Consider the following 14,578-nt stretch of genomic DNA (forward strand, 5'->3'; position numbering starts at 1 on the left):
AATGAAGTACAACACTGTTATTCCAAATGTCACTGGTACGTTATTTCCATTTCTGTTGGCATCTGCTCCATGTTACAAAACGCATACTTCCAATACAACAGCTCATTAAACAGGTTTCAGTTTGCTCAGAAATCAAATTAGAACAGTTACAGAGTTATAAGTCCTCAGATAATTATTAATAATACTCTCCACTTCTATGAGTTCTTTCATCCAAGGAATCTACATGCTTCACCTTATTAATCTCATAACATCACAGTGAAGTACCACTGAATAAGAGCCTTACCCACCACTGAAGTGCAGCCACCTCTGAGATGTGAAGTTGTAGCTGTTGAACATCAAAACTGATTTAAAGCAAGGAATGATGAATGGTCCATCTGCACAAAGGATTGAAAGGGCTGCATTCAATTCATTCAATTGTACTTTCAGCAGAATACTGGATTTGCATACTGAGAGGAAGTTGCAATGGGATTTTTACAAGATCTGCAAATGTTAAAAATTACTGTAATCCATAGACACCAGTATGGAACATGTAGTAACCACTCCTCTAAGGCAAGGAGGTCACACACAGCCTTACCAAGTTCCTAATCCTTCTTGGTGGTCTTTTACCAAAGGTCTAATCAATCTACCTTCTTAACCTTTGTGATTAAATAATCACATAACAATGTTCAATATCTGCTTTATTTTCCTACAGAATTAACTGGTTTTCTTCCAGCACATTAGATGAGAAGGAAACAAGGGTGGATGAAAAAAAAAAAAAAAGCTGTCCCTCAACCCTTCTATCTGTAGGCAGTCTCTCATTCTCCTGATGTCCAATACCAGCATTTCTGTAGAAAGCAACACAAGCCACTGGTCTTCCTACAAGAGTTAAGATACAATACGCTCATGAGACAGCTTTCAAAGCTACAAATGTATGGTATATCCTCCCCTCTTTTACATTTGTGCTGTTATCAGAATCTTAATGGCACTTGAATTTTTCAAGCACACGGATCCAAATTGTATTCTTTCAACTTGTTATCTGAAAGACATTCATTCCCTTTGAAAAACTGAAACAATAGAGACCAGCACCTCCATGGGTTCTCTCTTCATTTTCTTATATGTATTTCTCCTGAGTCCCAAATTATTCAACAGCTTTTAATGCTCCCTTTGAGGATTTTAACAACAGTACCAACGTCAAAATCTATTAGACTCCAGTGATTGTTTCTGCTTTCTTTTTAGCAGGACCAGCACTTAATTCTTCTGATGCTTTCTAACAGAAACTAGTCCTTTAATCTACACACTAGGATAAGCATGAATTCCCTTTTAAAGGTCACCTTCCTTGTCTGTCTAATGTTATCACACAGAAATATTTTTTAAAGTACACATTTATCAAACCCTTTCAATTGCTTTGATTTCATTCAGAACATCTCAAGTGATTCTGGTAAACCAGCTATCAAAGCAGGATTCATAGAAGAGTGGCATGTCTAAGCCACTGCTGTCAAAGTAGCATCAGTGTTTATGCTGATCAGATCTTGATTGAAAGGTTAATGTGGGACCTTACAATAAACAACATTTCCCCCAAAGAAAAGTGCAATTAACACATTAAAAATATTTGTGAATCCTTCAGCATCCCTTAACAGTGTTCTTTAGTTAACCTTCATTTTTTTTAGCTTTTGGTATAAACTGGGATGTTTGGAGAGAGAGTTCCAAATGGGAACTTCTGACCTCATGTCTTCAAAAAGAAATGAAAAAATGCAAACACCAGCAGTACCTGCATTAACTAATACGTGTGGAAATGAAAACAGACAGCCTTTTTTTAATGCACTGAAAGACAAGTCTTCACGTTGAAAGCAAAATATTTGCTACTTAAGTCAACCATTGTCATCAGTAGAAATAATTTTTAATAAAAGTTTAGCCTAAGGAGTAACTACAGTGACTCTACTGCCTCTAATATATGCCGAGTACAGTATGCCAAGGCTTTCTAAAGCTAAAGCCCAAACTTTGTCCCAAGACAAATCTTAGACTTTGAGTCCCAGGGCTGGCAGAGTCAAGGGGTAAAAAATATCCCAAACCAGGCTTCTTACAGCCTATATTTTATTGATGTGAGGAAATACAACAACAATAAAAAATACAAAGACAAAACAAACAAAAACAACAACAACAAAACAACCCCCCCACACACAAAAATTATGGTCTTTTTATTACAATTAGGGGCTACTTTTCATACAATTCCAGACTGCACTCAGTTGAAGAAGAAAAATAATCTGTTTTCATGTATGCATAGCCTAGTTTTGTCCATGCATATTAGTCAAGAACCCAAATAAAGATTTAGCCAGGTACTTTGTAAGACAACTAACACTGAAAATCTACAAATGACTACCTGCCCTAACAATCATATACATAAGTTAAACAAATGGGTATTTGCAAGAGATGTACAACATTTATCATAACTACAAGCAGAAGAACAGAAAACCTCAGTAAGAAAGTATTGCTAATAAAATGGAAACTACTTTCTCGCCCACAACTGAAAAGATTCTCTGAAGAACAATCAGTACTAGCTGCATCAATGAACATGAAGGAGCAATAGCTTCTTTACATAAAAGCAGCTTTAAAGCCAGGCTGACAGTGTCTTCACATTTATGTTGGTAAATGCACAGATAAAACATCTTTTTTGGAATTTCCAAACTGGTATAGATTGCCATTTAAGCCAAGGTCAATTGGTTGGTTAAGAGATTTGACTTTACTGGATAGCTTACAGTGAAATCATATATTCTAAGTGCTGGATGCAAAAAGGAAAAAAAAAAAAATGTGTTTAAAGAACATTATTAGTTTATTATTGCTGTACTACCCCTGCTGGGATACAGTAATGAAAGTAGATGTTGACTTCCTCAAAAAAAAAAAAAGTAACCTAACCATCATGCCTAGTCACCTATGGCATCTGTTAGATTGATTCTAATATTCTCCAGACTGCAACACTGGTTTCTTTACATTACCTCGTATTTCCAGAAGGAACTTCCTCACATAAATCAGACTCAAAAATTGAGAAAAACTACACTTACACTCTCGGACAGCATCTCCTATCAGCAGACATACAGCCAGCAGTATAAGCCAGTTCTGAAAAAAGCAGTATTTCCTGGTGTATATCAAGATGAAAAAAAAATGAGGGAAGTGTTTGGGGGAGGAAGAGGAAGTTAGGGAGAAGACAACTTACATTTATCTTTTCTGATAGAACAGTATTATGGGTCATGGTCCTTCTGCTTTATGTTCCTATTACACCAATTCCATCCCATCTTACCTCTGGTGGAGTATGTGGACATCCCATAAATTAAACAATCACTTTGCAGTGAGTTGTGACTGTTTGTGCAGAACATTGACATCCACTAATACTAAGCTAGTGCTTGAGGAAGAGCAGTTAGCTCTATGAACCTGTTTAATATCACTCTTTGAGCACATGAAAAATATCAAAAAAGCCTGTTAGCATATGAGAGTTTACAGATTTCTCTGTAGTGTTCTCCCAGACAGCATTACAGGCAATTCAACCTTGTCTCTACAAAATCTCTAAATTCTTGCTATACTCAAACTAATCCTAAAAAAAAAAAAAAAAAAAAGTACAGCCAAGCTGGCAATCTGAGAAGCTCTTCCAAGTTCTTAGCCACAGAAAGTCTTTCTAAAGTCTGCGTTAACTTTCATAAGCGGCCACTGCCTTTCCTACGCCAACTCCTGATTTGCACAGGGATATGCATGTTTCCTTGCTTTGATTTCTAAACTTTGCCCATAATTCTTCATTACTAACCAAAAATCCCTATCACAACCACCACTGCCACCAAACAGTGACTGTTTCATGTCCTCCTCCATCTCCAGTAATTCAGAGGTGAGGGCACCTAGAAAAGTGTTTCAGTACAGATTCTGCCAGAAACATCTCAGGAGAGAGAACCACTTAACATATATTCAGTATAAGTTAAAGGTAAACCTGTAAACAGATAGCAAAATCCTTCAAGATCTTGCAGGGAACTGAACAATAGCAAGATTGTGAAGAACAAAAAACCCATCTGGGTTTCTTTAGGAAAAGGGTATAGGTATATACAAGTAACAGTAGTCAGTGATCAAATGACTAAATAAATAACATATGTAAAATCTTGGAGGATAAGATGATAAAAATAGCATGGATTTGTTAAGAATAGATCTTGTCAAATGCTGAATTATTTGATGGAATAACTAGACTGATGGCAAAGAGGAAAGCAAATGCTACAGCTTAATATTAGTACAACTTCTGCCACTATGTCTATAATACATTACTCTCAAGAAAAGAGCAATGTGGACTAGCTTAAATCAGGAGAGGAGCTTGCTTTGGAAATTGTTGTCAGAATTCTTCATTAATCAGTACTAGTCTAGTTCTATCTGTGTCTTCATCTTTTGATTTCGTCAGCTCTGCGTTTTGCCAAACTATTACTGATACTTTATTCCATATGTACTACATTAATAAAAATAAAGCATCCATAATTAAGTTAAAGGAATGAAAATGATACCCTCATTTTGAATTTGATGACATTATATATTTCATGACCTTTTTTCCCCTTCCTTGCTTCTGAGTTCATCTTCCATTCCATAGTACCTCCTCCATCTTAACCTGCAAACCCAAAGTTCTTTTACCTTCCAAATGGCATTAAAATCACAGTTATACCACTAAGTGGTTAACTTCTGCTTTCACTAACTTACTTTCAGTTACTGCTGATTCAGAAAAAAATACCATTTTGTCTGATATCAGATTAACATACAATAACTTTAGATGACCGTCTGCTAAGAACTATGTAGAAACTGAGACTTTGTGTCATGATTTATTATTTACTTTCCTGACTATGCACTCCCTAACTAAAAATTAATTTCTCTCTAAATATCTAATAACATGTTTTTCATTTAAAAGGAAGCTCAAACAGTACTTGTTGATCACATCTGCAATGATGAATTCTGTTCTTTGATATGAATTTGACATCAGCAAGCTAGATTTTTTTTCTTCCATTGTATTTTTCTGGCATGACTATGCGAAGAAGGGAGGTCTAAGTTCATGTAAGCAATATACAAAGGTATTGCATAATAAAAAAAAAGTGGCATTTTCAGAAATCAACAGTTCAGAAAAAAAGATAGTGATTGTTTTCAAATTACTGCACTTCCTGAAAATAATAGAAGCAAGAGATACAAGTCACCTTCTTAAAAGGTAAAGGGAGAAGACGTTCCATAAACACTAAAAAAAAAACAAAAAACAAACAAAAAAAAAAACACACAATAATTAAGTTAAATACCTAACCAACCACTTAATCTTTTTGTCTTCCAGACATCTACACTACATGACATATTTTGTGTCCTTATATATCCTTAATACAACAGGCTACATTGTCAGCCTCCTCTGTCATGCAGAGGGGGCAAAGGTTTAAGATCTGATGAGGAAAGACAACCTTCCCTGACACAGCACTGATTTCCTCACCATGTCTGCTACAGAGAGGTAGCAGAGGCAGTCTCCTTAGCCTGCACTAGAGCCTGCTGACAATTTTGATGAGGAAATAAGGAACAGTGTTTCAACATCTCATCTCTTCAGCACAGACCAGTAGAAAAACATACCAGGATGGACAACACTCCCCAGAGAAGCTTTTTGCCTTTAATTGTTGCTGTGATGACTGTAACTGCAGCATTACTGACCTTGTTACTGTCCCCAGCAGACCAAAGGCTGAAAGGGGAAAATACTTACAATAAAGAAAAGGAGGAAAAATGCCTTTGTGTCTCTGAAACATGGCTAAAAAATTAATTTCAGTGAATACCAGGCCAATAAGCTACAAGTAAATGAACACCTCTTTACTGCTAATTTTTTGCTATTTTACCTTTCATTAAAAAAATAATTCCATCTAAACTCAGTTGAATATCATAAAGCCCTTCATACTTTAAAGCACTTTGGAGCAATTATTTTGAAGGGAGCCCTTGACAGTTAAATGAGTCAGTTAAATGAATGTTATAGAAGATACATAATGATTTTTAGCAAAATATTGAATTTAACCAGAAACGAGGAAAACCAGGCATAAGCACCCTGGTGTATTTGAATAATAATGTCTTGCATGAGAGTTCAATGGATTTTGTATATTCTAACAATGAAGCTGTTAGCTAGATAGACCAACCTGAGATTTCTCTCTCTTTTCTTTTTTTCTTTTCTTTACCTTCTTGTTTGATTTTAACCTTTATAAAACATTTCTGCATCTTTTTTTTTTTTTTAAATTTAGAAAATCAATATGGATTTTTTTTTATGCTTGCAGGTACTGGTGTCACAACTCTGCTACATTTTATTGCAAACACATGATGGTAAAGAGATTTCATTCCTTATATTGAGTATGTCTGCTTGTTTTAATGATAATAATGAGAAACTGAATTAAAAATAAAACAAACAAACACACAAAACCACAAAATCCAGTGTTTACATGAGGTCCAATATTAGAATTTTTAGCAATACAAAATCCCTGTTTAAGTTAAGAGGAAGTTATGTGAGTAAGAATAGGCACACACAGTATAGAATTATTTATCCTAGAACATTATCTCCATAATCCTAATTTCTTAGTTTGCTGCAAAATCTGAAATGGCATCAAGGCTTTACATGACTTAATATCAACATATTACAAAACATCACCATATTTAAAATCGTAAGCAATATTACTGTCAGCCATTTATTATTATTATTATTATTATTATTATGCTTCAGCACAAGAACAAGGCACTGTTCTTCTGCCACTCAACTGCCACCCATTAAAAGATTTTATTTGCGGGAAGAAAAAGGAACGAATTGAAAACAGTCCACTAGGAATGCATTTCCCTGTAGATTTAGAAAGGAAAAGGAAAAACCTCAATGCTGAACAAATGAGGCTGAAAAACAGGGATCATACATACTGAGTTTCTCTGGTGAAATGAGGTGGAAGGTCTGTTTCACAGCAAAAAGGCCAACCACACATATAAAGGCAATATTTATTGGGACCTACAGTCTTCCTAAAGCTTTCAGCTCTCTAGCTGAACACTAAAAACTACCAGAAAAAAAAATAATACTACTGAAACCATCACAACCTGTTAGGAAGCAGAAGATTCAGGTCCAAAACAAGATGATGAGATGAGCTCTTTGTTGGGGGATCAACCAAACAAAGCAAAACCCCAGTGGGCTCCGAGCTCCCCTAGGTGCGGGTGCAGGCGCAGGCTGGCAGCGCAAGGCACTGCTGCAGTACAGCACAGGGTGAGGGCCATCAGCGTCATCCCTCCCCACCCTGCGGCACCCCACATGCTCCACGCTGCCTGAAACCGCTGCTACAAGAACACAGCAGGATGAGAAGGAAGGAAGCAAAAGGCAACATGTGGCTTGATAGTAGGAGTGCTTGCCACGGGGAATTACGGTTTTGAATACTGCTGGACATAGGCAGGTATGCTGCTCAGAAATCAGAGACCTGGCTTTCCCTGGATGATAAACTTTACAAAGACAAGAATACTTAGAGTGAGCAATTAAGAAAAACAGAGATAAGAATACTGAAACTGGGCAAATAAAAACATCCAGGAATTTCACACACAAGCTATTTTTCCCCATATCTGGGGAGAGCTTCCACCCTTCCCTTCTCGCCTCCTCCACTTCAGTGTGTTGCAATAAACGTAGCAGTCCGTTTTGCTTTAAAAGTCAGCCACGGTTCAGCGAACAGGCTGACATGCTATTTCATGTGAGAAAAGAAGCTGTGATTTAATCTCATTTCCACTAGCTAGATTCCTAGCTAATGTATCTGGGGATAGTTAAGCCTATGTTCACTGTAAAACATCTGCATTGGCCCTACGCATTTCCACAGAGCATAGGTGAAAAATTAGCTAGGTTTCTTGCACTTGCTAGGCAACAACGGTAAATCTCCATATACTCACAGATGTAGAAATACTCCCGGCCTGGCCTGAACTCAAATCCTAGTGAGAAGGGCGTGAAGAGCTGGAATTTTTCTGAGAACTTCAGCGGTCCATTCGGGGAGTGTGGCCGATTACACTCCCACCTCTTGAACCCTTTGGAGGTGTGATCACAGGAGCTGTAGCCATCAAAGTTCACCATGTACAGAACATAGCGTTCGGTCTTATCTTCTGGCACTGAATCTTCATAGTGAGGGCAGAACACATCCAGGTAGTCATTGATGCACACATCGATGTGGTAGTCACCCTGCTGGAATCTGAAATCAAAGAAAGAGTTCAGACATAAGCACAGTTAATGCAGGATGACCTTGTTGCAGGATAATGTTCTCGTAAAGAGGGCATCAGTAATGTCATTTCATTTCACATTCACTCTCGAAACTAACCCTTAATATTCACCAGAGCTATCAGAGACTGCTTGTGCAGGACTACGGTTATGTGACTTTCTGGATAAAGGTTTTGTTCTTTTTTTTTCTGACAAAATGAGTTGTCTCTTGCTAACTCACACCAAGTTATAGACTGTCTCTCCCTATGTCTTTATTGAATAAACAAAATCTCTGCTTTTTGTTTATTTATTTATATTTATTAAATTGGAGGGAGAAGCAAGAAGAAACAAAGAAGCCAAAACTGTATTAGCCTTCCCATACCAGTGCCTATATAAACATCTACATGTGCAGAAAAATAAGCAACCCAGGCATGCCCTTTTCTGTAAATCAGGCAGTAGTCACCCCTGTATTAAAAGCCGACTTGACTATAAGAACTTATAGTTACTGCAAGAGCACAAACAGGTTTACTTTCTTCATGATTAGCAGCAGTTTGTCAAGATGCAAAGAAAACCCTGTATTGCTTTTTAAAGATATTTGAAAAACACTACAACTCCTTTGCCAGAAGTACATACTGGAGACATTGCTCTGCTCAGATAAAAGGATTCTGGGATACGAATTATCAGCTCTCAGCCTAAGGTGACAGGTCTGAATAAATGCCAGCTGAGAAATGCAGCACAAGGCACCAGCCCAGATGCACTTTATTATTATTACTATTACTGAGGAGACCTCAGAGGCGTGGGATTTTTGTTTTGTTGGGGATGTGTATGTGTTCTTTTTCCCTCCCTCCATGTTTCCCGTACATTACTTTTCTAATGCCTGCCATAGAATCTGGAGGAAACTATGGGAACAAATTCACTGCTTCCATGGGAGCTTATACTGTGATGGATTTAATGATTCCATAAAGCAGGTCTGTACGTCTATCAAACTCCCTGGGGCTGCCTAAGAAACCAACCACTGACCTGCTCCACGTCAGGCAACTGGGCTACTTGTAGTTCCTCTCTTTCGCGGCTGCAGTTGTCAAGTGTACCACACAGCAATAAAAAGGCCATGACAGATTTAACTATAATACTTCTTTTTAGCTGAGGGGCATATTTTAAACACCTGATGGGCTTGAAATCTGCCATCTGGAGCCTTCTATCTAATTTCAGAGAAAAAGCAATGATCTGCTGGCCCTCCAAGGATAAATTCAGAGCAAACTATACCTTTTCATATCCCTACAATAATTTAGCTTCAATAAAATAGCTTTTTAACAGAAAAAAATTGAACACGCATCAAGGCATGATATATCTGTATAATTTCAGCCAGTGCACAGACTCAGAGTTCCATTCTGAAACAAGGAGAAGTCTTTCTTTTCTTAAACACAGTTTTTTCAGGAAAATTCACATTTATCTAAATCATTAGTTAAAAATGTATTTTGTACTCCACTGCTTTCAAAACCTGTCACACAAACAGATGCTGTCTTAACACACTTGCAAAAACATACTGTTTTGAAACTGGTGCCTGTTCTCTGTATCAGTTAACAGCACACCATTTCTTACTAGTAACAAAAGCAAATATCTAATTTAAAAACTAGAAGGCTTTATTCTAGCAATGATAACTGTTTTTGTTTAGGTTGCATTTTTTTAATTACATTTTTAGTTTGATTTTGTAACTAGTAACTAAACTGGTAATTAATAAATATGTGCATATGTACATTTATTTTAAATTTGTAGGTTTCTTATTCTCAATCCCACCTCTCAGACCAGCCTCTGCCTTCACAATAATGCTTAATCATGTTTTTTTGACAGAAACTACAAGCGTTCCGAACTAAGACTAAGAACTAGATGTAAGTAACTGTAGACATTCAGGATCAGACTGGTTTCCTTAACACTGGAGTTTAACAATAAAAATAACCTCATGCAAACTGCTTTTCCAGACTCCCTTTAAGTCAATGGAGAGAATAAGGACTTCGAGTCCAATTCATCTGACCTGTTTCGGCCCAACTTGCACTGGGGTGAGACAGATCTCACTCCAGGAGCAGCTATTCCTCTCCTTTAACTACGAGACTCCAGGCAGACAGACTCTATACTGTGAATGGCTGAATTTGAAAGGGTGAATCTGACCACGCAGTTGGAGATTATAAACACACAGAGACTGAATTTGTGATCTCACCTTAAATCCAAGTTTGCAAGGAAATCAAACCTGAAATCTGCAACAGTGACCTGTGCTCCAAGCACTGCACACAAGGAGCTCACCTGACACCCTTTTGGCAAGGTCCCCTCTTGTATTCCTGTTCAACAAACAAAACCACAACACAACCATCCCCTTTGGCCACAGGTTCATTCTGATTTCTGCTTACCCAAGTGCTGAACCAGCTGAGCGTCCCAGGATGCCCTTGGCCAGCCAAGCACAGCTGGACGCAGGAGCAAGAAGCAAGCATGGGCTGCAGAGCCAGCCTGAGGCCCAAGTACTCAGCTACATACCTTTCATCCTGCTACCCTTCCCTCCCTCATCACCTCTCTCTCCCCTGTTCTGCCACTACTTTCAACCCACAGACATCTGAGGCAGCCTGCATGAATTTGTATTCATGCCTCTAAAAACAGAGGAAGACTGTGTGTATTTTAAGTGATCTGAACTGGCTGATCTTAGCTGATATTGCTGGCACAGCAGTGAATGTGCTCCAGGGAAAACATGTACCAAGGTATTTTATTAAGCGTCTCTGAGCAAAGTCTCTTCACTCTGTAGAGCAACAGCAATACTGAGAAGAGGTTATTAGCCAACCAAGAAGCAGAAAGCAGGTATTTATTTATTTCTTCTCTCGTAATGTCTTAAAGAACTCAGTAATCAAAGACTCAGCATGAGTACTTAACAGATGTAGAACAAATTTTGTTTTTCCTAAAGAGGCTACAAAATCTGCATTGTGCGTGTTGGAGTGAACACTGAGAGAGTTCCTGCTTCTACAATTACAAAGTGTTATTTTCCTGACGAGAAACCAAAAAGGCTTCTGACACGAGCAGGAAGGCACAAGGGTGGCCATGGGTAACTCACACTAAAACTCATAAGCTCATACTCCTCAAAGCCATTAAAAGGAAAACAATCCAGAAACACTTTTGCAAGAATTTTAAACCAAATCCAGAAGGAAAACACTTACTGTTTATAACGGAATGCATCTTAGTAGTAGTGTAAAGTCAGGTATGGGAGTGAAACCAAAGTTCCACTTCAAATGAAAGTATTTATCAGTGTTTAGCCACACACACGTATCAAAGAGCACAACATGTAAAGGGAAGGTGGGATCTGTTTACAGATATATTTGGAGAGATGACAGGAACAAGACTTCCTACAGACTGTATATAATAATAATGCATTCCTTCCTTTTTTCAAGTCTCTTTCAACATACAATGCAAAGCTTATTTTTCAACATGTCTCTAGCAATACTACTGACTTTCCTTTTCTTTTCCTCAGTTAGGTTTTCATCATGTCCTGGGAGATTCATTCTGGACCCCTGTGCACTTCTGGAACCAAGTGATCTATAAAGTGAACTTTATAGCTTCTACTATGAATAATGACAATATTATTTAAAAAAAAAAAAATAAAATAATCTTATCTAGATTTTGCATAACAGAATACAATGGTGTGGTGGAAACCAACCAAAAAGGCTTCCCCAAAACTCAGGGTCTGCAGATCTTCCCACAAATACTGCCATTTGTCTCCCTGGACTCTGCCTTACACATAGAAAAACACAGTTACTCTTCAAACATAATTAACCTTTGTTTTGTGCCAGGTGGCATTCAAACAGTGTCTTGGAAACTTGCATAGTACAAGGCTATCTATTAAGCAGTAGGGCTATGAAAGCTATTTTCAAGACAGAGACAGATAGTTAAGTAGTTTATAAACCTAAACATTACCATAACCAACAAACCATCAGCTTGCTATGCAAAACTTGCACACAGCTTCTAGCAAAGACCGTCCCTGTGAATGTTTCTGGGCTCAAATGCCACTGCACAACTACCCAGGTATTCACAATGCAAAGAAAGAAATTCACAATAATCTTAACTGGAGAACTGTAAGACTAGCAAAACATTTTCAAAGTAATTTTATCTTCTATATTCTGTTTATCCATTAATGGAAGTGAAAGTACACAATCTGTATGCACACTTCTCTTCATAATTTGAAGTTCTGAAGCATATGTGACTCATTTTGAATTTAATAGCTTTGCTGGTCACTGAAACAAGTGACGATTTATTTAAATAGATATTTAGAATGCAACAACAGTTTTGTTTGTTGGGTTTTGTTCCTTTCTTCCGTTCTTTCTTGCAATAAACACTATAAAAAATCCAGTTTAAAAACAGCACAAATAACACTAATTGCCCATTATCATTTAGATAGATAAAAAATTGCAATAGCTCCTGCTTTTTGCTTCCCATAAAAATCTTATTAGTTATATTCTATCAACCTTCCTGTAAAATCGACATGCCAGATGCTCTACTTCAAGATAAGTGTACTGGAAAATTTTCTTTTTACTTTGTCAACCTTTCTTTATTTTGAGCCTGTTCTATTAAATGCATGCAGTAAGGCTTCATTGTGAAACTGAAATAAAATAATAAAATAAAATAAAATAAAATAAAATAAAATAAAATAAAATAAAATAAAATAAAATAAAATAAAACTGCTTTAACTATGAATTATGAAATTCTGGTCTTCGAGTCTGGCATCAGAAATGATCAGATGCAAATAGCCCAGATTCTGCTGCCTGGAACACCAACAAACAAAGGACACTGCTACAGCTGAATGTCTTATACCAGTTGCCCTCCTCGCAAATGATAATATAAAATGCAAAGCAACATCAACAAAATTCAGTAAATAGAATTATTCTTTGCAAACCATAATTAGCCATAGTTTTCAGAACACAGCAAAAAGATACTTGTTCTTTTCCAAAGGAAAGAAGGCTTCTCTGAGCAGCACACATGCACACCCCTGCAACTGCTGGTCACTTGGATCCTTATTTTTATTTTTTTGGCCACTCAGCAAATTTTATATAAATTTAAGCAGACAGACAGTTCTCAGAGAAAAGTATATTCCTAAAAGTATCATGCAAAAAGAAGCTAGGAGATATCCTGTAAGTGTCCCAAAAAAGGCTGAACTGCCATTAAATGCTAGATGACAGAAACATTTTCCACAAGTGCTACTATAGCCACAGAAAAAGCTTCAACCAGAAAAATATTGAAATAGGTTGAAAATTCAGTTTATTTTTGTTAGCTAGTTATGAAACTACTTGGATAATTTATTAGTATTGGAGTTGGGAGTATAAAGTAGGTATCATGTATATACAATGCAGAGACTAGTACAAAGTAGGTATTTGTATATGCAATAATACACAAAACACAAACATTTTCTGCAAAACTTGACATAATTTAAATGACGTAACATGTCATTTAAAACGACAACATTTTATTGCTCTTGGAATTTGATAATGTCACTTATTTACCATCTACACTGAGTTCACTCACATTTTTTGCGTGTGTTTAGGTGGCACGCATAGTGCATTACTCCATCGCAAACTCTACTCACGTGCTGTGACTGTAACACAGCAGGGTAACTTGTGCCTCGTTATTCTTTCTTCTTTTAGACAGCCCAAGCCCTCTCATTTCAACTAAGTTAAAGCTGCTGTGTGTGATGGGGGAAATCTTGTGGCTGTTAATTATCTGAGGGGTTGTGGGATTAAGTGCACCATTTTACTGCAGATAATTTTAAAGATGCTATTTCTGTGGTATGCAAAAATAACCTCTTTAATGCTCTTCTGTTCTTTTCACTGGCTTTGTCACAACATTTAATAAACTCTGTTCCCATAGCTCTGCTGACATCAACAATGATTCTGATGCACAAACAATGAAGTAATCAAAGACTGATTTTAATTTTAGCTCTATTCTAACCAAAAGAAAATTCAACATCTCCCAGATGCTAAGAGAAGTGGGTTTACTAACCAGTGACATTTTAGATCTCTAGCAGGATATTACCACCCTGAGCAAGCAAACAGGAAAAAAAACAACAACAACAACAACAACAACAACAAAAACCCAACAGCTATTGCGAAGGAGCTGTCTGTGACCTTTTGGTCCTTAGGTTACAGTTTCACAAGTTAAGACAAGCTCAAAATACCATGAAAAGAGCCTCTGTAGGAAGTGAAACACTGACAAAATGACAGAGAAATAACTAATCAAGGCTGTTCAAAAAAAGAACAGCATTCAAAAATTATGCCTAGACAAGACTGCAAGTTAAGTACACAATGTAGAAAGAAACTTATTCTCTTGTCATTAAGTTCTCTATTCAATTACCATTTACTGGAG

The 14,578-nt window shown here is 37.1% G+C and overlaps 1 protein-coding gene across 1 annotated transcript in view; it reads right to left on the reverse strand.

Annotated features, from left to right (window-relative positions):
• EFNA5 (ephrin A5) overlaps window positions 1-14,578 on the reverse strand; it is a 213,974-nt gene that overhangs the window by 30,651 nt on the left and 168,745 nt on the right. The window contains exon 2 of the mRNA XM_082784393.1: window positions 7,897-8,189. Coding sequence (XP_082640519.1) covers window positions 7,897-8,189 — 293 coding nt within the window. The remainder of the gene's footprint in view (window positions 1-7,896; window positions 8,190-14,578) is intronic.

Source organism: Aythya marila, assembly GCF_965140915.1.
Source record: "Aythya marila genome assembly, chromosome: Z".
NCBI lineage: Eukaryota > Metazoa > Chordata > Aves > Anseriformes > Anatidae > Aythya > Aythya marila.